This window comes from Pleurodeles waltl, chromosome 2_1, assembly GCF_031143425.1.
Source record: "Pleurodeles waltl isolate 20211129_DDA chromosome 2_1, aPleWal1.hap1.20221129, whole genome shotgun sequence".
Taxonomy (NCBI): Eukaryota; Metazoa; Chordata; class Amphibia; order Caudata; family Salamandridae; genus Pleurodeles; species Pleurodeles waltl.
The window spans coordinates 687240049-687266914 of record NC_090438.1 but is presented as its reverse complement, the minus strand read 5'-3'; the positions used below and the strand labels follow the sequence as shown (position 1 = coordinate 687266914).

The 26866-nt window shown below is 44.9% G+C and overlaps 1 protein-coding gene across 6 annotated transcripts in view; it reads right to left on the bottom strand.

Annotated features, from left to right (window-relative positions):
- The window catches only part of GRB10 (growth factor receptor bound protein 10), a 573160-nt gene that overhangs the window by 175205 nt on the left and 371089 nt on the right, over positions 1–26866 (bottom strand). For all 6 annotated transcript variants that reach the window (XR_011199846.1, XM_069216800.1, XM_069216783.1 and 3 more), the window contains one exon: positions 5906–6062. Coding sequence is in view for 5 of the 6 variants with exons in the window: in XM_069216800.1 (XP_069072901.1) it covers positions 5906–6062 (157 nt within the window). In the remaining variant the exon portion in view is untranslated. The remainder of the gene's footprint in view (positions 1–5905; positions 6063–26866) is intronic.

Below are 26866 nucleotides of genomic sequence, written 5' to 3'. Positions count from 1 at the left end.
TGTGTACATATATCTTGTGTATATTTGCTATCCTCATACTGAGGGTACTCACTGAGATACTTTTGGCATATTGTCATAAAAATAAAGTACCTTTATTTTTAGTATATCTGTGTATTGTGTTTTCTTATGATATTGTGCATATGACACTAGTGGTACTGTAGGAGCTTCACTCGTCTTCTAGTTCAGCCTAAGCTGCTCTGCTAAGCTACCATTAACTATCAGCCTAAGCTGCTAGACACCCTATACACTAATCAGGGATACCTGGGCCTGGTGCAAGGTGTAAGTACCCCCTGGTACTCACTACAAGCCAGTCCAGCCTCCTACAGTTGGCACACCCAATTTCCACTCCATTGTGTATAAAAACAGCAATTTGGAAGAGCTAATTACCAAGGTCATGAGAAGAGCAATTTAACTCTTGCAAAGTGCACTTACGAAAGTGGAAAATCCACCAGCATTTGTGATGCCTTTTTATTAGTAATAGGTTTGTCAGCATTTGTAACCATTTTGGAGGTGGTTCTCAAACGGAGGAACGTGGACACATTTTCTCCAATCCAAGACAGATGATTGTTCCTCTCAACGAATGAATTTGGAAACTCATTTCATAACTGTGATGTGTTCTCCACAATAAAAACATGCCCCCCCTATTGAGAGAAAAATTGTGCATGCCGAAACATACGTATGTGCTACTCACGAGGACTTTTCAAAGAGAACCCCTAGTGAGCAAAAGCAGTTTGCATGAAAATATATCATATGTTTCCTGAAGTACTCCAGTGAATTCATTTTTTTTTTTAACTGCTTGGGTGCCTTGGACGAGGTGGTGTCTCTCCTGGCCACGGTTGCCCAGTACCGAGGACAAGTCCATTTCGTCCTGCTATGGGCCCTTGGGGGCAGATCGGCCTATTTTTATTAGGATAATCTGCCCCCAAGAGGAGCAGAGAACACTAGTCACCAGGGATTTTCTTTTTTAGGTCAGTGACACGTGATGGGAGCGACCCCTTAGGCAAGGGTCGCTCCCCTGGGATGGGGAGGCACATTTATTTTAGGCCAGTTCTCCCCCCTTGGGAGCAGATCGGCCTACTGTATTTAGGCCAATCTGCCCCCAGGGCGGTGAGGGGGGCAGTGGGGTGGGGGAGAAATCTCAGAAACCTCTAGGCACAAGGGATTTATTTTTTATTTTTTTTTATGTGGGGAGCAACCCCTTAGGCAAGAGTTGCTCCCCTGGGGGGCAAAATTATATTTAGGCAATTTCAGGCCTATTTTTATTAGGCCAATCTGCCCTGGGGGGGGGGGGGGGGTGCAGCAGAAACCACTAGACAGCAGGGATTTTTTTTGTGCCCATTTCAAGCAAGGGGAGAGACCTCTTAGGCAGGGGTCGCTCTACTGAGGGCGTAAATTTCTTTTAGGTCATTTTGGCTCTCCTTAGAGGCAGATCAGCCTATTTCGATTAGGCCGATCTGCCCCCGGGGTGTGGGGAGAAACCACTTAGGCACTAGGGACTGGGGTGTGTGTTTTGTTTGGGGGGGAGGGGGGCAGCTCTTTGGGTAATGGTTGCTCGCCATGGGGGCACATTGTTGCCCATATCTGCCCCCCCTTGGGGGCAGATCGGCCTATTTTTGGAAGGCCCATCTGCCCACCAGAGAAGAGGAAAGTTATTTTTTTTTTTCAAAAACAAGTGGGGGTATGGCCATACCCCCACCCCAAATAAATGGGGCCAAAGTTGTTCCCCCTCAATTTCAACATGTTTTTGGCTCTTCCCTGTCACAGGCACATGGCCCACCTACACAAGTGAGGTATCATTTTTACCAGGAGACTGAGGGGGAACATTGGGTGGTAGGAAATTTGTCCTGGTGCAGTGATCCCACACAGAAATGTGGGGAAATGTTTTTATTTTTTAGCTCAATTTGAGGTTTGCTGAGGCAAAAACAGGTAGTTTTGTATTTTATCATTTTGATGTGGCCACACTGTTTTGGGGCATTTCCTTTCATTGGCGCTAGGCCTACCCACACAAGTGAGGTACCATTTTTATCTGGAGACTTGGGGGAACGCTGGGTAGAAGGAACTTTGTGGCTCCTCTCAGATTCCAGAACTTTGTCACCGAAGTGTGAGGAAAAAGTGTTTTTTGGGCTAAATTGAGGTTTGCAAAGGATTCTGGGTAACAGAACCTGGTGACAGCCCACAAGTCACCCCATCCCAGATTCGCCTAGGTGTCTAGTTTTCAAAAATGCATAGGTTTGGCAGGTTTCCCAATGGGCCCGGCTTAGCTAGAGGCCAAAATTCACAGCTAGGCACTTTGCAAAAAACAGCTCTCATTTCCTTTGGGAAAATGTGATTTGTCCACGTTGTGTTTTGGGGCATTTCCTGTTGTGGGAACAAGGTCTACCCACACAAGTGAAGTACCATTTTTATCGGGAGACTTGGGGGAACGCTGAGTGGAATGAAATTTGAGGCTCCTCTCAGATTCCAGAACTTTGTCACCGAAATGTGAGGAAAAAGTGTTTTTTTGGCTAAATTGAGGTTTGCAAAGAATTCTGGGTAACAGAACCTGGTGAGAGCCCCAAAAGTCACCCCATTCTGAATTCTTCTAGGTGTCTAGTTTTCAAAAATGTATAGGTTTCCATGGGTGCCGGTTGAGCTAAAGATCAAAATACACAGATAGGCACTTCCCAAAAAAGAAGTCAGATTTCAATGTAAAAATGTTATGTGTTCATATTGCGTTTCCTGTTACGGGCATTGGGCCTACCCACACAAGTGAGGTACCATTTTTATTGGGAGACTTTGGGGAACACAGAATAGCAGAACAAGTGTTACTGCCCCTTGTCTTTCTCTATATTTTTTCCTTCCCAATATAAGACAGTTTACAAAAAAAAAAAAAAACGACTATTTGAGAAATGCCCTGTAATTCACATGCTAGTATGGGGACCCAGGAATTCAGAGATGTACAAATAACCACTGCTTCTCAACACCTTATCTTGTGCCCATTTTGGAGATACATAGGTTTTCTTGATACCTATTTTTGACTCTATATTTCACCAAATGAATTGCTGCATACCAGGTATACAAGGAAAACCCATTGCAAGGTGCAGCTCTTTTATTGGCTCTGGAAAACCTAGGGCTCTTGATGAACCTACAAGCCCAATACATCCCCGCAACCAGAAGAGTCCAGCAGAAGTAACGGAAATTACTTTTGAAAATCTGACATCGCAGGAAAACGTAGAGAGAAACGGCTGTTATTTCACCTCAATTTCAATTTTGTTCTATTTTAGCTGTTATTTCCTGTAGGAAAACCTTGTAGGATATACACAAATGACCCCTTGCTGAAGTCAGAATTGTGTACTTTTCAGAAATGTTTAACTTTCCGTGATCCAGCAATGGTTTCACACCCATTTCTGTCACTAACTGGAAAGGAGGCTAAAAGCACAAAAAATAGTAAAAATGGATTATGTCTCAGTAAAATGCCAACATTGTGTTGAAAAATGTAGTTTTCTGATTGAGGTCTGCCTGTTCCTGAAAGCTGGGAAGATGGCGATTTTAGCACCACAAACCTTTTGTTGATGCCATTTTCAGGGGAAAAAAACACAAGCCTTCTTCTGCAGCTCAGCTCTTTTCCCCCATTTTTGTTTTGTTTTTTAAACGAAATTTTTGCTGTTTTTTTTGGCTAATTCCTTGGTCTCCTTTAGGGGAACCCACAAACTCTGGGTACCTCTAGAATCCCTAGGATGTTGGGAAAAAAAGGATGCAAAATTGCTGTGGGTAGCTTATGTGGACAAAACGTTGAGGGCTTAAGCGCAAACTACCCCAAATAGCCAAAAAAAAGGCCTGCCACCTTAGCGGGTGGTGGGGGGATGCCTGGCAGCAAAGGAGTTTAATTTTTTTTTTTTAATTTTTTTAAAGAATCTGTACCAAAACATAATAGGACTTCTTCAGGGGCAGTTTTCTAATTCTTTGTGGGTTTAAGTTTCGTTTTTAAGGATTCTCTCTTGGTGTGTTTGTAACTGGTTCACATTTTAACAAAATGGTTCCTAGCAATCAGTGCTTTTGGCGACGACCAATATAATACATTATGTTTATCTGGAATTTCAGTTTCTTATTTCCACCTGAGGCAATACCACTTACTCAACTTTGGCCAGGGGATTCATATGGCGTGACACTTTTAAAAGCTGGCCTCCATAAAGTATGTGTGCAAGCTTGTACCAGAGCACATGTAGGGTTCATGCACCATCTGAGCATATATGTTTAGACAAGTCACATACTGGATAGACTTTTGGGTATTCTCAGTACTGTAGCAAAGACACACTGGTCCCTGGTTCAGTGGCCTCCTCAGGGCTCTGGGTCCTGGTGTACTGCACCTGCTGCACCAATGGTAGCTACGCCCCTGGGTATTCTCCAACTAAACACTGTTACAGTTTTGATGCTGAGCGCGAAGGAGGGCACTGATAGTGGAACACCACAATACCTTCCCTCCCAAGCCCACCCGCTCCAAAAATCCCAATATGTTCTTTAGGTGTTCTCCATTTTGTACCAAGAAAGGAGCGAGCCTTCCATTGTTACAGGCAACACAGAGATGCTATCTGGGATGGACTGCCTTTCTCTCTCCCTTCTTGAGAAATGAAAAGCAGCTACAATCTTCCTAACTCCTAGGTGGAGTAGAAGTTTGCCGAGAAGAAACAAGTACAAAAGGTTTAAGCAAAGGAGGTGGACGAGACATACTGATTGAACGGCTGAGAAGAATACTGGCAGGTTAACTCAATGTTCAATTAACTGTTTTCGGGCTGGTCTAGGAATAAACACCATTAAACCATACGTCATGTGAAGAGGCAGTCCAGATGAAGCAACCAGAGCAACATCAGTCTTGCTCCGGCTCTTTACACCAAAGTGAATTGTAGAAGCTATAGTGAAAGTTACCACAGCACTAGGTGAAACCTAGGAGATGATCTGGGTATGATTAGGGGATGGTCAACTTAACGCTTAATGCGAGATGGTTGACATTCAGAATGCTCTTCGGCCTTATGCATATCGATCATCTGTTGGTTACAGAACCAGAAGAGAAACGCTGCATTCAGATTCCTAGCTTTCTCTGGGCGTGTAAGGAGTACTCTGTTCCAAGACTAAGATGCAATTGTAATGCAAATGGACATAAAAATCCAAATGGAAACGTACCATACAACAGGTAAAAGGTCTAGTCAGGCAAACTGCAAATAAGATGCACAGGGTGAACAGTATGCACACAGCTGAAATGCAAAGAGGATAGTCATTGGTGGGTACAGGGACTCCAAGCACCAACTAAAACACAGCGAATGTCTTATGAAAACACCGACTAAATGGGCCTTACACCACAAAGGGAAATATGACAAACCAGTGCAGATTCAAGCACCCACTTGAGAGGGTCAAAGACTTGCAGTAGCTTGGTCGGAAACACATTTAACTAAGACCGGGCCTGCTACATATGAATGTGTGTTGATTCGTTCACGCCACAGCTTTTTTTTTTTTTTAAGTGTAGTTTCCATCCATGACTGTTGTGCAGCTGTCTGCCTGGCTAGCAGTACGAGCATTACCACCGTAATAACAGTCTACTCATGATTCTGTCAAACAAAATTGAGGCAGCACTCATGCCATGAAATCTGTGACACCACAAAACCAGACAGTAGGTCTTCAGAAACGGTGCTCGCCGTATATATAAGCTCTCACTAACTGGATGGTGTCAGTGGGCCAGTCGTCCACATAGGCAGCAGCAAAACATCACTTCATCTCCAATTTTTTTCGACTAAGCGATCCAACTTGTTTAAATACTGGGCCTCTAAAATAAAGCTGCAAGTGCAGGCTGGGGCATGAGCAATATAAGTAACCAATAGCTTTTAGCAGAGGGATATGCTACACAACAACACTGTCAGCCGGGACCACATCCTACCTAATCCTAGGTGAGGGTGCTGCTCCACGAGGCACCAGCTGTTGTCATCCACGCAATGGCTTTTGTATACCAGCAGCTGGCAGAGATCCCTGGCCGTCATGGTGGCTAGAATCTCAACCACTTTGCTTGTCCCATCTTCACTGAAGATTTTCACAACCTACAAAACAAAAATACATTTAACAAAAAAGAAAGGATTTGCTTATTTCCTTGTGCAAAATCAATGTTTCTAAACATTAGCATCTGCAGGTTTTCATAACTTAGTGGTCTGAAAGTAAGTGAAGCTCTAAACATCAACAGGAGTGTGAACTTCAGGAAAGAAATCCAATTACTCTAACAGCTGTGTTAAAACGGAAGGATGGGGCGGCATGCATTTTATAAAATATACTTCAACGTCCTGTGTGCTTTAGGTTGCCATAAGTATTAAGTCACCTGCTCAAACAATTTACTTTCAATCTTGCATCGGTTCAGACTTTATCTAGAGGAAGTAGCATTTCCACATGGTAAAATAGCTACTTAATAAATGACTTTTTAAGGGATCTCGCTTTTGTCAGAAGCACTATTATTACAGATACCATTTTCCATGAAACAACGCCATTTTAAAGGAGGCCTCGACACTAGGACACACAGTCACAAAAAAGACAGGTTGTTTTGGAGGGGTGAAGGAATTCATCGGTGTATCGTAAATATGAAGGAATTCATCGGTGTATCGTAAAATGTACTACCTCGCACCCTCAGATCGACAACTTTTCAGAGTCGACCATGACGTTTTAGGATTACAAGCATCGCACCTTAACACAGACCACCTTTTTCAATGCACGCTGCGCGGCCACTTAAACCTACAGGTCTTAAAGGAAACTACGTACGCTGAAAATCAGGCTCGCTGCCTAACTTCACCCCATCCTCGGGCACCGCCCCCGAACATCCCCCAAAACCCTTCTCCCAAGGGAAAGAAACCGCGAGGGGCGCGTTCCTGTTTAGATCTTACCTCAACAGCGTGTAAAAGGCAGCAGTCGGACGAGCAAGACGGCATCTTTAAAGTAAGGATTGCCTGGAGAGTTTGCTGCGCGGTCTCTTCCAAACCCTGGCAGGCTACAGCCGCACCGTCAAGGACGCCAGACAGTGTCAACGGATTACTGTACCGTACCTGTCACGTCGCCAGTGTTGCATGGCACCGTTCCTGGGGAGGAAGGCAACTCTCCCAGCTCGCCTCTCAAAGGGTTACAGTCTTTTAGGTACTGAAAGAAACTGCAGACGGCAAGCCAATGGTAGTCCTCCTCAGACTGATGTAATCCTTTCCCACACGCAGTTATAGACTTCCAATTTTACCAGTCAAATCGAAAAGAAAAAAAAAAACGCCAGAGAACTATTTCTCGTTCGAGGATGCAGCAGCGCTAGAAACAAAGCCCTTCTCTATTCAAAAAGTTCTAAGTAAAGCGACACCAAAAAATGCCGGAGTCAAGGGCGCGCCGGCACACCGAATGAAGCTCGCCGTGCCAAATAGCGCAGACAATAGCTTGCCTACTTGCAGCTGATACCTGCCACATGCAAGCTCAGCCCTTGAACCTGCACGCTTGCCCATCTCCCGCTCGACTGCCCCCCCACCCACTCCCATCCAGCTCGTTAATTCACCTTCTGTTACTGCCAAGTGCTTTGCCAGCAGGAGATTTTCCTTGAGAACACACTACGAAAGGGGCGTGAGCTGCTCATTTGAATTCCACCCTCCCTTCATGCTCTCATGAGATCTGGTCTGCACTGAAGATCAGGTAACTGCAGCGCTGCCGTGAAATTCCCGCTTTCCCAGATCCAGGCAAAATCAAAGTCCATAGGGCCCAATCAAGCTGCAAGCCAGGCCTACTTATGCAATAAGTGCCTCAGAAGGAACAGAAAAAACCAAAACGTGGAGGAAAGTTAAGCAAGTGAAAGAAGCAACCCTCAAATTACCACACCCGCTATCCACCCTAGGCAACTGTCTATACATCAGCCAATTTTGAAGGAGAAAAATGTACCGCAACCAACAACCCCCTAACCTTCCACCCAATAATAGTAGAAAAGTCCATAATATATAGGCATCACCATAACACTAAATCTTGGATGTAAAATGTTTCTTCTTAGTTTCACAAAAGGCATGTGAGGTTTAAAATCTCAACAAGATAGGGCTGGTGCGTAGTTACAGGCAAAACAAGATGCTGGTCTTTAAAGAATACTATGCAGTAACAGTACATTCCTGTTCCCACAAACCAGCAGCCTCTAGATAGGTCATTCACTGTATCTTTGCACATCACCATTTTCATAATTTCACTTGTCACAATTTCCAACAAACCCGTTACTTTTCTTTGGTAATGTTGGTGATTGACAGGTTAGTTTCCACAGGTTCCATAAAACGCCCTTCCTAGGTGTCAGAATGGATTGAGAACGATTTCATAGGAATGCTCAGTCACCGGAGCCTGGAAGTGATGCATCCAATATAGGTGTGTATCAGTGTTGGTATTAAGTCCGTTCAGGATCTGACAACATCCGAGCACACAAGGGACATAGGGGGGAGCCAAAAAGTGATAAAACAAATTGGTTGGATAGCCTCACAAGGGATAGGTATGATGATCAGAAGACCCTGTATTGGCTATCATACCCATCAAAAAGCAGGTTAGCAAAGTTAAGTTATTCTTCAAAATGATACCAACTCAGGTAGACCTCTCAAGTGAACTATTCCCATAACACTCTTGAAAGAGTATTGTTGAGACCTAGATAGTAATAAAGGAGAAGGATTGCAGCACTGTTATTCTAATGTGAAAATGCTCCAACTTTTACGAAAGATCATGTTTAGTGAAGGGAGTGGGGAAGAGGCCTAACTGATTGCTTTATAAATGGTTTTGAATATGAACGCGCCGCAACGTGGCAGATGCTGGGCTTCTAGTGGTAAGAATTTGGAAACCGTCAGAGGCCCATTATTTGCTTGTTCACATCAGTGTTGCACTAAGATCACCAGTGATCAGGAGAAAGCAGCTTTCAAGGAGATCGCTATTTCAGTGAAGAAAAAGGGTCACACAATCAGAGGTGATGCCCGATTAGTTGTGAGTATGCAAACCAAAGGAGTGGCTAGATATCCATTTACTTGCCTGGTTCAACACCCTTTCAAACAAATACAGCAAGCTGTATAATATCTGGGGCTACTTCCACACCAAGGAATTCCAAAGATTTATACAGGTAGCCAGAAGCAAAACATCCCACCTTAAGTTTACCACCAAACTGGAAGAGCAATTTGCTGAGAGAAAAAGATCTGCTAGAAGGTTATAGATGCAAGAGCTCGGTGCTCAAGTTCCATGCACTCAAGTTTAGTGTCCAAGCTGGTGTGAGGAATCTCCCTTCTCTTGTTAAAGAAAGTACTTTTCGAAGCAGAAGTCTCCAGGGAGGAGAAAGACTGAGGTGAAGAAGAATGGGATGCCAAGATCTAGCTCAGTAGAAGGTTATCACACAGAAGCAGATGGAATCAGATTTTCTGAATGGACGTCTAGAATAAAGGTACAGCTGGAAAGGCAAGGTGAAGTGGGAAGAAGAATGGATTCCAGCATGTTTATGGCAGAGAAACCAAATTAGGGTGCTGCCTGGAACAGAGGCACACTTCAAGTTGGAAGCTGTTGCAAAGAGGTACATTTCTGGAAAACCCTATCTGAGGAAAATGGGGTGCACAAGACCTTTTGTACTGCTCCCTATCGCAGACAGTGATTAACCAAGGTGGTATGCAGTCAAGATGGTCTTCCACAAGCCTATTAGCTGCTGATGGACGAATTCCTTAGTCTACAACCCAGGCAGGAGCTCCCATGGCTTCTGACAAGGGAAGCAAACCTAGACCTCCTCAATTGTTCAGGCAGCAGACAATGCAGGTCAGAGCCTGAAGTACAAGTTACTTACCTTTGGTGACAAATTTCTGGTAGAGACATTCTAGTTGCAGATTCCTTACCTTAGAATTTTCCCCCAGGCATCAGAAGGATCCAGAGATTATTTCCTCGAGCAATACCCGTGCACGTCGGTAGGTGGCGTCGGTCGATTCCGTGGGCGTCGTTGGCATTGTAGTCATCGTGATGACGTCAGAAGTAGTACACAGACACCGCCTCAGCAGTGATATCAGTTTTTTTTTTTTTTTTTTTACAACTTTCCACGCTAAGAACACAGATTGGTGCACCTGCACCAGAGCTAAGGACCTGAACGGGGAATCCCTGTCCCTAGAAATCAGTTTGCGGTAGTCGGGCTGGGGGGGGGGGGAGGGGGGGGGGGGGGGGGGCGAGGAATGGGCCAGTAAGGAATCCTCAACTAGAATGTCTCTACCAGATATTTTGTTACCAAAGGTAAGTAACTTGTACATCTGATAGAGACTTCTAGTTGCAGATCCCTTACCTCAGAATAGATGCCCAAGCAATGCCATCCTCTGAGGTGGGCTGCGAATCAAGATCATACTACAAAGTCCTGCAGGACCGAACGACCAAAGTATCCATCCTGACGGACCGGACTGTCCAGGTAGTAATGTTTAGCAACCGTGTGCAGGGATGCACACATAGCTGCCTGGCAGATATCCAGGGCAGGAACTTTCCGTGCTAACGCAGTGGACACAGCAGTTGATCTGGTGGAATGAGCACGCAAGCCCTCAGGGGGTTGCTTCTTGACCAAAGCGTAGCACATTTTGATGCAAAAAAGTATCCATTGAGAGATGATACTTTTTGTGCCGCCTTTCCTTTTTTGGCACCCACATAGCCAACAAAAGGTTGATTGTCCACCCAGAAATCTTTAGTATGATTGAGATAGAACGCCAATGCTCCTTTTGGGTCCAGACGGTGGAGTCTTTCCTCCTCATGAGAAGGATGTGGGGGTGCTTAAAAAGTAAGCAAGGTGTAGGACTGGCCTACATGAAAAGGTGCAACAACCTTTGGAAGGAAGGAAGCCTTAGTGCGCTACACCACTTTGTCAGGGTGTACAGACAAGTATGGGGGCTTTGAAGAAAGAGCTTGAAGCTCACGCAACTCTGCGAGCAGAAGTGACGGCAACAAGAAAACAGTCTTGAAAGTGAGGAGTCGTAAAGGACAATTGTGCATCGGCTCAAAGGGAGTACACATTAAGTAAGTAAGGACAAGATTGAGGTCCCACTGAGGCAGGATAAATGGAGTGGAGGGAAATAAATGGGTGAGACCTTTAAGGAATCGATTGACAATAGGAGACTTAAAGAGTGAGGGCTGAAAAGGTAAACTAAGAAAGGCCAAAATTGCCGATAAATACCCTTTAACTGTGCCCAAAGAGCCCTGCTGGGCTAAAGAAAGAATGAGCAAAAGAGCCTCAGAAATAGGGCAGAGAGGGGAACAGATATTTTGTTACACCATGCCACAAATTTATGCCAACGACAGGCGAACACCGTTTTGGTGGAGGGATGCCTGGCTACCAAGATCACATCAAACACTTCAGGTGGAAGGTCAAAGGCCGCCAACTCCCACTGCTCAATCTCCACACATGAAGGCAGAGATTGGACAGGTTCGTGTGGAGAACTGTCCCCTGCTGCAACAGAAGATCCTCCCGAAGAGGCAGTCTGAGTGGAGGCTCAGTGGCCATGCCCAATAGCTCTGGACACCATACTCTCCTTGCCCAGGCCGGAGCCACCAAAATAAATTGGGGCCTGGTCGTTCCTGATCTTCTTGAGAACCTTGGTCAGAAGTGGTATAGGAGGAAAGGAGGCCAGCGTCCACTCGAGACAAAAAGTCTTCGAGCGAATGCTGCCTTGGAAACTCCAACACGCAGAACAGCTGACAGTGCGCATTCTCTGCGGAGGCAATCCGATCTAGCTAAGGCTCTCCTCACTGCAGAAAGACTTGCGCCACCTCCAGATGGAGACGCCATTAGTGATCGGCTATGCATTGCCGGCTGAGTTTGTCTGCTCTGGTGTTGAGGAACCCCGCCAGATGTTGAACCACCAGGGTAATGTTCTGATGTTCCAGCCATGTCCAGAGGTGCAGTGCCTCCAGACAAAGGGTCTAGGACCCCACTCCACCCTGTTTGTTGCAGTACCACAGGGCGGTACTGTTGTGCGTGGACACTTGCACCGCTTTCCCTTTCAGAAAGGGAAGAAATGCTTTCAAAGCAAGCCTGATGGCCCAGAGCTCCAGAAGATTGATATGGACCCCAGACTCCTCTGGACACCAGAGGCGTCTGATCTCCGCCTCTCCCATGTGGCCGCCCCAACCCAGAAGTGACTCATCTATCACTATGGAAAGATCTGGCTGGGGGAAGAGAGAGGGATCTGCCCTGGACCCAATGCGGATTTGAAAGCCACCACTGCAGGTCTTTCACAGTCCCCGTCTGAGATCTGGACAATGTCGGAGAGATTTCCCTGATGCTGCACCCACTGAAACTTCAAGTCCCACTGCAGAGCCCGCATATGCCAACTGGCATGTGTTACTAGCAGGATGCAGTCAGTCAGTCTCACGGAAACCCAATACAGAGGCTGAAAGATCGGAATCACAGCCCAAATGTCTTGAACTAGCTTTTCGGAAGGATAAGCTCGAAACTGCACTGTGTCGAGAACAGCTCCGATAAAAGGGAGCATCTGAGAGGGAGTCAGGTGTGAATTTGGCACATTGATAATGAACCCCAGCTTGTGCAGGTCGGAAGGTGGGAGATGACTTTCTTGGGTGAGTAGGTCTTCAACAGCCAGTCGTCGAGGTGGGGGGGGGGAGAGAATGAAAACCCTAACCTGCGCAGAAGAGCTGCAAACACTGCCATCACTTTCATTAACACCCAAGGGGTGCTGGTAAGGCTGAAGGGGAGCACGGTAAACTGATAGTGCTTGTGACATACCACGAATCGCAAGTAATGTCGGTGGGCAGGCAGGATGGAAATGTGGAAATAAGCATCCTGTAAGTCCAACGTTACCATCCAGTCTCCTTGATCTAAGGCAGTCAGGACCTGAGCCAGGGTGAGCATTTTGAGTTTCTCCTTCTTGAGGAAGTAATTGAGGTCCCGAAGGTCTAGGATAGGACGTAAGCCATTGTCCTTTTTCGGCACCAGAAAGTAGCAGGAACAACCACCACGACCTACTGGCACAGGGGCCTTCTCTATGGCTCCCTTGGCCAAGAGAGCTGTGACTTCCTGGCGGAGTAGTGCCAAATGATCCTCCGGAAGATAGCTGACTGATGGAGGCATGGCTGGTGGGGCAGATTTGAAGGGGAAAGAATAGCCCTTTCAAACTATCTGCAAAACCCACCTGTCCGTAGTGATGGATTCCCAGTGGGGCAGGTGATGGCGAATCCTGCTACCAACTGAATCGGAGTGAGGGGACGGACTAGGAGGGTTTGGAGGCTGCAGCAGGGGCAGGAGCGGACTGGGCAGACCTTTTGTTGCCTGTCCCATGCCCATGTGGAATTCCACATCCATGGCCACCCAGTGGTTGAACAGCATGGTGGCTGGGTTTGGGACGCAACAAAGAGCCCCTTCTGTGGCCACGAAATGGGCGAAAGGCGGACTGTTGGGGATGAGGGGGCAGAGAAAAGGCCAAAAGGACCAAGCCCTAGCCCTGGAGTCCTTTAACCTCTCCAAGGCAGAGTCTGCCTAGTCTCCAAAGAGACGGGAGCCATCAAAGGGAATGTCCATAAGAGACTGTTGGACATCCCCTGAAAAAAAAAAAACAGGCGTGGCGCCTCAAGGCCACCGTCATCGCAACCGATCTGCCTAGAGAATCAGTTGTGTCCGGCCCACATCAGATCGTGAACTTCGCCATATCGCTGCCATCGGTGACAGCTTGGGAGACAATAGCACGGGCCTTCTCCGGTATCTGCGGCAGAACTTGTGCAGCCATATCCCACAGAGAATAGGTATAGCAGCCCAAAAGGCATGCAGTGTTCACAGACCGCAGCGCAAGACTGGTGGAAGAAAACCTCTTCTTCCCAAATCGTTCCAGCCTTTTTGATTCCCTATCTGGGGGTGCGGAAGAGAATGCACCAGAGGAATAGGAAGCCTGGATGACAAGACTCTCAGCTGTGGGGTGTTGGTACAGGAATTTAGGGTAGTTTGGGGTGGGCCAATAACAGCGTGTGATAGTCCTGTTCACGGGAGTCCCTGTGTTGGGTTTGGACCAAGTTCCCAAGAGGACATCAGTGAGAGCTTTATTGAATGGCAGAAGGGGCTCAGACGTGGAAGCCCAGTGCTGAAGGACCTCCATCAGAAGATTTGACCTGACCTGTACAGTAGGCAGCCCAAGGCCCTCAGCCGCCCTACTGACCACCATAGAATAAGTCGCTCCCTCTGCCATAGCCATGGTAGGAGGAGACAGCATGCCGGTGTCTGGAGAGGTGTCCAAAACTCTGGCCTCACCCAAATCCTTTGTCCAGTCTAAATTAGGGTTATCCTGGTATTCATAAGGGTCCAGGGACCCCTACAATCCTTCCCCAAATTTGTACCCATAAGAAAAAGGGGTCCAAATCTGACCTGGAGTGAGTAGGCCCTATCGAAGACAAAGACTGCGTCCGCCGATGCTGTTCTGACTCCGAGTAGCCAGGGGATGAGGATTGGGTCGATGTAGATGGTGGGCACCACAGACGTCGGGAGCGTCAACAATCGAACCGGCGCCGGGGAAGGTCTTAGTGGTTCGACCAGCATTGGTGCGGATCTGGAGGGGACCTCTGTGGCCAAAGCCGCTGGCATGGAACCCAAAGGCCCCTCGACTGAACCCCTTGGGCCCGAAGGCACCGTATCGGGGTCGGCCTGACCTAAAATGAAGCACATGGCCTTATAAAACTTTCAATTGGGCAGGGGTCACTCTGGCTCCCGGAAATTCTGGGAAGAGCAGGAGCGGACCCAGAAGCAGGCTACGAAGACTGAGGTCTCGAGCGCTGACGCTCCTCCGCGTCACATCAACAGAGTGATGGGGTGAAGTGGAAGGGTGACTTAACCAATTCGATTACTTCTTACCTGGGCCCGAAGACTTGGAGGAATTAGAATGGTGGTGGCTCCGCGAGTGGTCTCGAGAGCTGCTCCTCGAAGGAGACCAGTACCTACGTGGAGTCGGGTGCCAGGCCACCATGAGCTTGAGGGACCACTCCGTCAAGGCCTTCGGGTGCATGGCCCGGCACTCTGAGCACGACTTCGGGTCGTGGTCGTGCCCCAAGCACCACAAACAGACTTGATGCGGATCCGACCTCATGAGGTGACAGTCGTAGCACAGCTTGAAACCTGGAAAGAAAGAGAGCCCTGACAGGACCTACCTGCTAACGTCATAACTTAAGGGTATAACATGAAATAAAGAACTCACTTCCTACCAAGTGGCTCCGGCCTTGTATGAAGACCTTGCTTTTTAATTTCAACATATATATGATGGGGAACCAATGGGAACAAAGGGCAATCCTGCGCTATTTTATCAGTGAGGGCAGAGAGAAACTACCAAATCCAGACACGGACTGTTGTTGACATTTGGACAGGAGTTATAAAATGTCTGAGGTGGGCTAGGAAGGGATGTTGATGTTACAGACCCACTCCATGGGATAGAGCCCACTTGTGAAATTTGGGGCTTTGCAGAGTTGCTCGAAGTAGGACCTCTTGAGCATAGATCGCCTTGGACACTTGGAGAGGGTCTGCTTTCCAGACTTTCGCGGCACTGTAGAGTGAATATAGTCTGGCTAATGCAGAACATTATTGCTGCCTCCATCAATGCATGCATTTAGAGTGTATGTATCAGGGGAGTAGGAAGTGAGGGTATAGGCAACTCGATGCAGGACAAAGTCACCTCCCTTACTTACAAGAGGACCATAAACAATTCTCCCAATGCCATGGGGTGGGGGAAGAGAGAGAGAGGGTGGGTGGGGGTCTGCAAGATAAGTGGAGTACATACCTGGGTTAATTAGACAATGACAAGCAATAGAGGCTTTCTAGGGACTTCAAGTCATTGCAAAACAGTGTTTCAGCTCGTACTATACAGTTCCTATTACTCTAAAACACTGCTTCACAGGTTTGGGAAGGGAATCTCCTCCTGTTGAGAGGCTGTGGTCAGGAAAGCACCTTTAATTATACTCTATGGACCTGCCCTGTTATACAGACATACTAGGAAGGGGTGACCTGGGTGATGCCCAGGGTCCAAAACATGGAGGTTCTGACAGATGCTGAATGGCTCCTTCTCAATATACTCTGAGATCTTGCTTGGCCCAAATATCTGAGGCAGTGGGAGCTGGCATGGCAAAACAATGTGGCACCGACATGGGGATTCCCTATACCTCCAGCTATTACTGAGTGGAAGAAAGACATGGGCTGGTGCCCCAAAAATGCCCCCCCCCCCCCCCCCCCCCAAAAAAAAATGGAAAAAGGTCTAGGGGATTTGGACCTACTATTGCAGATACAAAAGACTCTAGATACAGACAACACGGAGAGGACATCTAGATTGCATGGAGTCAGGGGGAGAGAGGGGGTGGGGGGGGGGGGGGGAAGACAGACATTGCATGGCAGTCACTAAGGCTCCAATTCCCAAGGATGCCCGCAACTTAACAAATGTATGTATTTAAGTACTGTGGCTCTCTACTGTAATGAATACCTGTACTGTGGTCTTGTTGCTATGTTTCTGAAAAACAAATAAAAGATATAAAAAACACAACAGCATCATTGGCTTAAAATTAAAATAAGGGTTACTGAGGACTATCGTAAGCAGGAAGGTTAAATGCCATTGATTATAGAACTGTTGCATGATTTAATGATTTAATTAATTCATTAAAATCCCTGCATGGACAGGAGGATAAACCAGGATGTTTAAGTTTCCTTTTTTTTCCTATCGAAAGCATAACGGGTATGAGTTAAACATGCACCGAATGGAACTGGGCCATGTTTCTGCTAGGTAGCGGCACTACTGTCACATTTATGACTTGTAGGCCAAAATCTGTTTTGCTTTGGAATTTTCTAATGGATCCTAATCCCAGTGGGAGTTAGCTGCCTTTCAACCCATGTCCTAGCATTTTTAAGTCCTACATGTGGTGGTGTGAAGCAGCATGTCATTATTCCAAAAACTCGAAATATAGCATATGTCACCTGCACTTGTTTTTACCCATTTTGTCTGTGGGTCTACCCAAACTCAAACAAGCCAACTGGTATTTGCCCATTCTTCTCTATTTTAGATATCAACTACATGTAGTGGGAAGCCTGTTTAGTAATCTGCCAGTACCAGAATCAAAATAGGTCAGCTACCATGTTTAATTAAAAAAAAAAAAAAAAAACTGGCAAGACTACACAGAAGGCTAATTTTCCTACATCAACATTTTGTCACCCTTGTGCATCTGCCAAAATATACAGTGGAAGACTTCTCCACTTTCCCTGTATCTGATGACATTATGCATCATCTCTCAATACCCCCATGCCCCATTAGAATGCATTTAAAAAAAAATGTAATTTTAGAACCAACGGCCATTTCTCCCTTCCTTGCATATCAAGGTCATTCGAAACTAACTGCCATCTTCTCACCCAATAACCTGTTTAAGCTGTTTAGAAGTAGGGATCTCACCACGCTGGTCGACACAGCATTACTACGTATCAAAAGAACTAATAATTTTTATCTCGGAACTGCCATTTTTTCTGAACTTTGATGGCTTTTGACAATATATGCAATGTGGTGCCGAATCAATTCATGAACAACGTGATAGATGGAATGCTTGAATTAATCTCAGCCACTGGCTAACACACTGGGTGAAAGTTCAGTCCACTGTTTTTCAACCACCACACCCCTCTAGATAAAAGGTTGCCTTATGCAAATCAGTACTAAGCCTGCTCTTCATGGGAAGTCTGTCCTGAACCATCAGATGAGGCCCCCCTCCAGAAGAGGCCACAAGCAAACTCCGATTGATTTCGACTTACATAGGTCTCATCAGTGAGGTACAGCTTTGAGACATATGGTACAGTGAGCACAAGACCCACGTCTGGGCATACCAGTTGCGCTTAGGGCATCAACAAGGAGATGGATGGAATGCTTGAATTATTCTCTTAAAATATCCACCAGTCATCGAAACATCAAATACTCAACAAGGGTGAATGCTGCCTAATAGTTTACTAAGACTTATTTTCATGTTCTCTGCCCAGGAATCCCTGCACCCCAAACTTTTCCTACGTACATCATTTTGTCTTTGACAGACTGCAACCACCGCAATATTAACTATGGGAATACTTAGAATGAAAATCAGTCCCAATTCTCCTGGGCTTAACTAGCATTTGACAAAAGGTAGAATGTCAGACTAGCCTCCAGGAGAATCCAGGTGAATCATATTTGAGGCAAAATGCAAGCCAATACTGAAAGCACTTTGGGGTCCTTACACTGAGAGCAGGGTAAATGATACCAAAGTATAGGCTGTGGTACCTAACATAAGACATACAATAACCCCTAGGAAGGAGATTGCTCAGTCACTGAAAAACATTAAACCACTAATCTATGCAACTTCAAATTAACTAATCTGGAGTTACTGATTTGAATTGAAGGACTAGGTTTTCTTGGAGTGACATCAAAACATAATTGGTTAGAAAGAATGAGCTTTCACTAGCACCACAAACTTTGCTCAAAGGATCAAGTAAGGTCACACAGCAATGCAGTGCCTCCCAGACACTGCAAACAAACACTTTGATTACTGAAATACATTTGTATCACCCCCAAGACTCCAAAGCAGGTTCCAATGAGCAATCCACACTTGATCTAGTCCAACGAACCTTAATTTAGGTTAGGCATAGCTAACTATCTCAGGTAAGCACTAAACTGCACCCCCCAGCCTTAGAGAATCTTGGCCTTTTCGTACGAGATGTCCCCCAATAGGCACCAAGTGAGCCTTCAGCGCATTTTGGACATGCACCTTGAGTAAGCATCTCATCAACAACCGGCAGAACAAATCAGTGAGGTGTGTGTGGGATTTATGAAACCCCAACTAAGACTAGTATCAAATGAGACAAGACCGACTGCGGACATTTATGAGCTTTCTTAAATTCAGTACTTTTTATTATTATTTTGTATTTTATTTATTTAAAACTATCTTAAGGCACTAACTTCATTGTTTAAACAAGATGCTTTGACAGATTTGGTGCATGGTTGGGACCTCTTTCTGTTGCTTGTTTCCTGGTTTCTTTGGACTGTGGTGTATGCAATTAGGGACACAATGATCTTAAATTTAGATTATATTCTTCTGCTATACAATGTTAAAAAAATGATAAAACTATAGAATGACGAGATGAGACTTGCTCAATGCAATTTGTGACTTTAAATGACGGGGCTCACCTATTAAGAGGTAAGCAAGTAAAACAAGGTTTCTGCATTACAGGTTTTTTTTTTTTTTTTTTTTTTACGTAGGGCTTCAGAAATTGACCACTGTCACTTTGGAGCAACAGTACATATTTCAGCATTTTGCCTGGAAATATTTCTATTCAGTTACAATTTTTCAAGAAACAAAGTTCTCCATTCCACAGTTTAGCAGTTTACAGATGCAGTATGTAACAGATGTTAGCAAAAAAATTTTTTTTAAAAATGGTGCTTCGTTTACCAAACAAATGGATGAAGAACACAATTGGTCTTGCTAAGGTTCAAGCTTGGTTACAGCCCAAACAGTGAGCGTTTGACTTACTGAGGCATCCTGCCCCAGTAGGAATTTGAAATAAAATGACAGATGCAAAGAGGATTTGGCTTTGAATAAAAGTGTAGTTACCATGACCCATGATCTCTAGTTGTTTATAAAACTTGTCTTGCTAAAATACTCCTAATTTGTATGTCTTCTCAGGAAGGAAATTGCCCTCTGCTCTGGAAGAGTTCCTACTTGTCTTTGAGGGCAAGGTTGGGCCTTTTTGTCCCTTGAGTCAACCGTTTGTTCAGTTTATTTACTGACATCTTATCCGCTACTTCATTTGTGGCCTGAGTTCAGCTGACAGTATGTGTGTGTGTGTACACACACACACACACACACCCCCCCCCCCCCTTCTTGAATTGTCCATGGGCTCACTGGTGCTGGCTCTGGTTTGCAGTCACCAATGGGTGCTGGGTATGGTGCACACCTTTGTGCTCCTATTAGGGCTTGGCACTGTGTATGCTGCTCATGAGCCCCTACACTGCAGGGCAAATTAGTACTTTACCCTCCTGCCCACCACATGTCTTTAATGTGGTTAGGACTGTATTTGTCTCAGCCTTATTGTCTCTGCTGGGCTTGAGGCTTCTTTGATGTGTGCACAGTTTCCCTAAAGAATAACCTTAGTTTGGTGCATATTATATATTGTTTTGACTTATATTGGGTGTTCCCTTGTGTCTGGACAAAGCTAAACCTCTCTGAAGCGATGCAATGACTTAAAAGCACATCAGGGGGTGCTTTTGCTCATTCCAGGTTTGCTTGGATGGTATTTTACCAGTCCAAAGCTGTAATACTGTGCCTGGAGTGGTGAAAGGCTTTTGTCATTTTACAGCTCAGCAGATGGCACTGTGCCAATCCAATGCTTAAAAACATTGTTAGAAAAACAGACATTTGAGGTGAGTAAATCTTGTGTCGCTGGTGCTGCAGGGTGCTCCTTACTGCTCTCCACCTAAACTTGGGAACTACCCAGAGTTCTCTCTTCTGTTTTTTGTGTGTGTGTGTATATACACACACATACATACATATATACACACATACATACACACATATCTATATATATATATATACACACACATACACACACACATCTATATATATATATATATATATATATATATATATATATATATATATATATATACACACACATACATACACACATATCTATATCTATATCTATATCTAACCAAAACCCTTTCAGGGATAGAGCGACGCATAAATTATGCAAAAAACAAAGGAGAACTCTGGGAAGTTCCCAATTTTAGGTGGAGAGCTGCTCTAGTAAGGAGCACCCTGCAACACCAGCGACACTCTAGATTTGCTCACCTCAAATGTCTGCTTATCTAGCAAAGTCTTTAAGCATAGGATTAGCACAGTGCTATCCTCACCGAGCTAGATAGTGACAAAGTCTTTTGCCATTTGTACAGCAAAATCTTTAAGCATAGGATTGACATAGTGTCATCCTTGCCGAGCTGTAAAATGACAAAAGCCATTTACCACTCCAGGCACAGTATTACAGCTTTGGACTGGTCAAATACCATCCAAGCCAACCTGGAATGAGTAAAGCAACCCCTGACAGGTGTTTCGCTCTCATTAGAGCTCTTCAGAGGAGTATAGCTTTGTCCAGACACAAGGGAGCACCCAGTATAAGTCAAACCAAAACCCTTTCAGGGATAGAGCGACGCATAAATTATGCAAAAAACAAAGGAGAACTCTGGGAAGTTCCCAATTTTAGGTGGAGAGCTGCTCTAGTAAGGAGCACCCTGCAACACCAGCGACACTCTAGATTTGCTCACCTCAAGCTCGGCAAGGATGACACTATGTCAATCCTATGCTTAAAGATTTTGCTGTACAAATGGCAAAAGACTTTGTCACTATCTAGCTCGGTGAGGATAGCACTGTGCTAATCCTATGCTTAAAGACTTTGCTAGATAAGCAGACATTTGAGGTGAGCAAATCTAGAGTGTCGCTGGTGTTGCAGGGTGCTCCTTACTAGAGCAGCTCTCCACCTAAAATTGGGAACTTCCCAGAGTTCTCCTTTGTTTTTTGCATATATATATATATATATATATATATATATATATATATACACATATATATATATATACACATACACACACATACACATACACACACACACACATACACACACATACATATACACACACACACATACATATACACACACACACATATATATACACACACACACGTGCACACATGCACGCGCACACACACACGTACATACACACACGCATACACACTCTCCCAACCCTACCCCCACCCCAGCCTCCCCTCCCATTGGGCCCCCCTTTGCTGGAGAACAGACAAGCGCCCTCACCTTTGCTCTGGAGTGCCAAATGGTTTTAGGATTCCCTAAAGCTCCTTGATGAGCTAGAGAATGTGCCCTTGTCGCCATCTTATGGCTTCTTCTGTGCTCCTGGCTGCCTGCTGGTGTTGGAGCTCTGTGTTGCTTGTTCCAATGAACAGTCTCCCTGCTGAGTTTGGTCCTTAGGTTGCAACTATCTCCTTGCTCGATTGTTGAAAGCAATTTCCCACCTTACCTGCAGGAGCTTGTTGTTGGCTCATATTAAGCTAGGGTTAGGGTGTACCTGCTTGAAATAAGGTGCTGATACTGCCCCATTCCAGGAGGTCAAAAGTGTGCTGCTTCCCTTTTCCCTAGAGCAAGTTGGATTTGAGCATCTCCTTTGCTATCTCATGTGGCTGTGAGTTGTGACGTATGGGTGCGAGTTCCAGCTCATCTGACTTTCAGAAAGTCTGGCTTTTCCCTTTCCCTCCCTTGTTCAAAGAGTTTAAGATTTGTCATTGGTTTGTCGTACAGGCCTTTCCAGACTTGGCCTTTACTCTGTTTGCTACCTTGGTGTTTGTGGTAATTTTCACTCCCCATCTATGGCCTTCTTGCCCTGCCCCTTGTTTGGTAAGTGGGTGGACCATCCCATTTGCTCGTGAATGCCTGTGGCTATGGTGGGCCTGCGCTGTTATTTTTTAATTTTGCTCATGGTTTTGTGGCTGAATTAGGGTTTTACATACACTCTGCTGTGCCACTCTTGTATCTGGTGAGGTGACCCAGGCGCTCTTCCATATTGGGAACAAGTCCAGTAAAATCTGGAAATTATGCACTTAGGCCCACATTTGGAGTGCTTACATTTCATTTGTTTCCCTGGTTGATTTTTATTAGAGAAGCACTCCCTACTCTGGACATTGTTTGGGGTCAAGGACAACAAGTTTCCATGTTTATTTTGGCCTGGGACAAATAGGCCCAACCTCCTACTGCAAAATTCCTTTGGCTGATAGTTTACAGGTAAAGGAACTGTCTGCAGTTGAGGTAATTTGTGCCCATATGTTAACGGTTATCGAACTTGTATTTATGGTTCATTAATGCAAAGCCTTTTTTATTAGGGTGAGTGCTCTAAATATAGGTTACAAGCTCACACTGCACTACTTACAATTGTCCCAGTAAAGAAACGTATACACGTTTGAAAGGTTAAACAATACGAGGCTACGTACAATCCTCCCACAATACTCTGATTAGAAGTAGATGTTTGCAGAAGCATGTAAACAAGATTGATTCATTGCTATCAAAATAAAATGTTCAGAAAAAATGCAGATAGGAAAAAAAGGTTTTGCTAATTTACTATGAAATGTTAGGTACTATTTCTTTGAAGCATCACTTAGTAAAATGTGTTGATCCATTCTTGTATTTTCAAAAAAATATTCGTTTTGGAAAATCAGTTAAAAAAAAATACATGAAACATGAAAATAAACAAGCAATGTATAAGCCAACCAATCATACATTTTTGGTCAGTATCTTGGTTTTGTCAATGGGTGTATTGCTATGGGACACCTTTTTTGAAAACTTTATTGTGTGGGAGCTGCCAGGCCCTCACCAAAGGCAAAAAGCAAAAAAAAAAAAACAAAAAAAAATTGGTCTAAAAAAAGCACACATTGTCACAGTAGTTCCTGGCACTGAACATAACTTTGCGTGCCAGTATGCTTCTTGTGGAAAAGCAGACTGCTATCACTCACAGCAAAGCCAGTCGATTGATGGTGAGAGAAACAGAATTTTAATAAAACCAAAAGGTCCTGCTTATCCCCAGTCCTAAAAAGAGGCCCACTTCTTAAAGGGCCACAAAAGTGCGCCCCTGGTATACGTCTTTGCATTAGTGTAGATTTATGCCTTTCATAAATTCACAAGAATATACAGAAGTAGACAAGAAAACCGTAGGTCTAGAAAATATTTGTGAACTGCATTTTAGCACGCGCAAGTGTGCAAGTGTAGATTTGTTCATATGAAAATCTATTGAGCGTTTACAAGATTACTTTCCCTTCAACCACATTTTTCATCCCCAACCCTGAAGAACTTATACTTCTGCCCTTGTCAGGAGTAAACCTCTCTCAGTATGGGAAAAGGTTGGAGAAGAGCTGGTGAAAATCCTTAAAACATGCAAGTTGGCAGGACCAACAGGCATTCAAACACTGGAAATATTGCTTACTGCTTCCTCCAGCCCCAGTATGTAGATTTACGGAAAGGTGGCAAAATAAGGAAATTGCATTCTACTACAGTATTAGCCCTGACATAATCAGAGAGGCTATTATCTTACCTCTTATATAATGAGATTGCTGCCATAATTTGTACCCACAATACAGGACACCAAAGGGACAAGTACATTTTTTTTTTTTACAGGACAAGTAGATTATGAAGCAACTAGCCCCATGGACAAGTAGATATTTAATTAAATTCCATATCCCTGTTGAACTGCCTTTTTGTCCCTCTCCTTTAATTTGGGTGTGGACTGGTGCTGGACTGTTCCTGGTGGCTTTGATTGTAGTTGGGCATTTGATTCTTAATAGGGACCAGTAAGCTTCCTGGCCTCCTGTTGTGTTCTCAGTTTACCCTATGTTGGGCTTGGAGCTTTAGTGTTACTTTCCTGTCTACCCACCCACTCATGGTGCCCTTCACTTGGGTTAGCTCCCCTGTGTCCCTAATGGTGAAGGGGTGGTTGTGCCTTGTTCTTTTGGCTTCTGTAAGCACTCCTTTGCCAAAGATGGTGGTAAAACTAGCAATCATGACCTTAGAGACCTCTGTGCAGTCTTCAATGTTCAAATAGGTAGTGAGATCCTTAAACATATGCTCAATGGGAAAGTTTGCAAGGAGAACAGAACAAAACAAAACTCCAGTCTTAGCAGACTGCATACATGCTTAAGAATGTAAATCCGATAGTACCAATATAAAAAAATGCATTTTCAAACCTACGCTATAGAAACTTGAAATTGCACGAAGGAAACAAAGGAACTCTTCCACATGTAGATAAAAAAAATGGTACACTTCATGCCCAGCTCATGGTATTCTGCCCCTTTTAATATCTAACAGGTGACACTCCCGGGAACCAAGATCACATAGCCGATACCAGGGTCTAACTTTTGACATATCCCCATCACATTAGCCTCCACTGTAAGGCTAGTCATTCAGGTATCAAAAACATCTTGACATGCTTAAAAAACAAAAACAAACAAAAAAACCTTCCTTTTGAGATCAATTCCAGAACTTGCTTAGAAAAAAACTGATCACATCAACCTTACCCTTCATCTGACGACATTCTTCAAACACTAAATCATGCAACTATCAGCCAAAGTACGTTGTATGATGATTGTCGTTTGATAACCATCCCTTCTAAGGCTTTACATGCACAGCTAAGGCTCTAGGAGCCGTCAACCAATATTTCTCCCTGCATTTTGTGGTCAACAGCCGATTAAGCAACTTCCATGACTTCAGAAGTCATGACACAACTGAGGCATTGCTTTTGAAAGGAGGCATTGTTTTTGAAGTGCCATGAAACTTAAAGTGCTTTCACACCTCGAAGGTTTTGCCTTAGCAACTCTTCTGCCAAGAAGGACGCCACCGCACTGCTCTGAGGTCAAGTCCACAGACTCTGGCTCGTCGTACTAGCAACAAAAATGACATGGCAAGCATTAGCAGCACTGCATTCTTTGAACTGCGAGTCCCAGGTTTATACATTAGTGTACGTGGGTTGTGTGCGCTTACTTAGGACGAAAGCAAACTTGCAGAATCAGATACAGATGAACTATATTCAAACAGGTTTCCATGATTTTTTTTTTTTTCACCATACATTTTTTCTTAATTTCCCCACCTCCCTCCCTCCTGTTCTTACCTTTTAGCAGGGTTTTCCCCTGCAGTTCCCACTCCCACTTACTCCCTTCCATTTGTTTTCAATTAGCCTCCATCCACCTTTTTGTTTACCTTTTTCCTTGTTTCTCTTATGATAGTATTTTCCTTTCTTCATTTTAAGTGGGCTGAGGTGGGCACAGGAACAGGCCCAAGCTACACTAGACTGGAATCACAATTGATTTGGGGAGAAACGTGTATCAGACCCTAAATACGACTCAGATTTAAACAAGGACAGTTGGTCCAGTCCACAACAAAAAGCAGAAAGGACCAACAATTAACCTAAAATAGGCTAATAGATGCTCTACGCCACCTTGAGATGTAGAAGACACTCGTGATCCACCAGGGGCTGCCAGCTCAGCTCATCTGCTCTGGCATTCGGGGACCCTGCTACGCCATTCTCTATCACAGAAATGCCCTGGTGCTCCAATCAACTCCAAAGACGCAAAGCCTCCAGGCGCAGGACCCCACTTGACACTGCTGGTTGCAATACCACATGGAGATTTGTTTTCTTCCCCTTGAGAACTTGCACCAGCCTCCCCTTGATGGGCAGCAAGAAGACATTCAGAGCCTGACACATGGCCAGCAACTCCCAACAGACTGATGGAGAGCCAGTTTTCGATCACAGACCAGAGTCCTCCAATTGCCATCTCCCTAGATGCCCTGCCCAGTCCAGCAGGGACCCACTTGTCAGTCAGCTCCGGGTTTGGAAGGGAGAGGTGCCTGCAGCTGGAACAACTGCATTCGAACAGCCACCACTTCATATTTTGCCTGGATAATAGCATCTGGATAACTGTACTTGGCACTCACTGTGTTTCACTGTTGCTCGGAGCAGATCATATTTTTTGCACTTCAAAACTCCCCTAGCTGGGCCGCCATTTTGGTTTGCGCTCTAGCTTTTTTTTGTTTGTTCAAACATGCCTGCCTATTTAGACTCCATCCAGTGCAGTGGACATGCAACTTGACATGCCGAATACATGCCAAACATAACCCCAGATGCGCCCGGCCATGCACTGTGCCAGTCATGCTTTTCGTTTGTATCAAAAATAAGGCTACAAGATTCAGTGAGACGAGAGAGCCTAGCACTCTCTATTATTCATAAAACATAACAAAAACATTATAGATACAGGACCTCCACTAGGCTGAACTCTTATGTTTTATTTT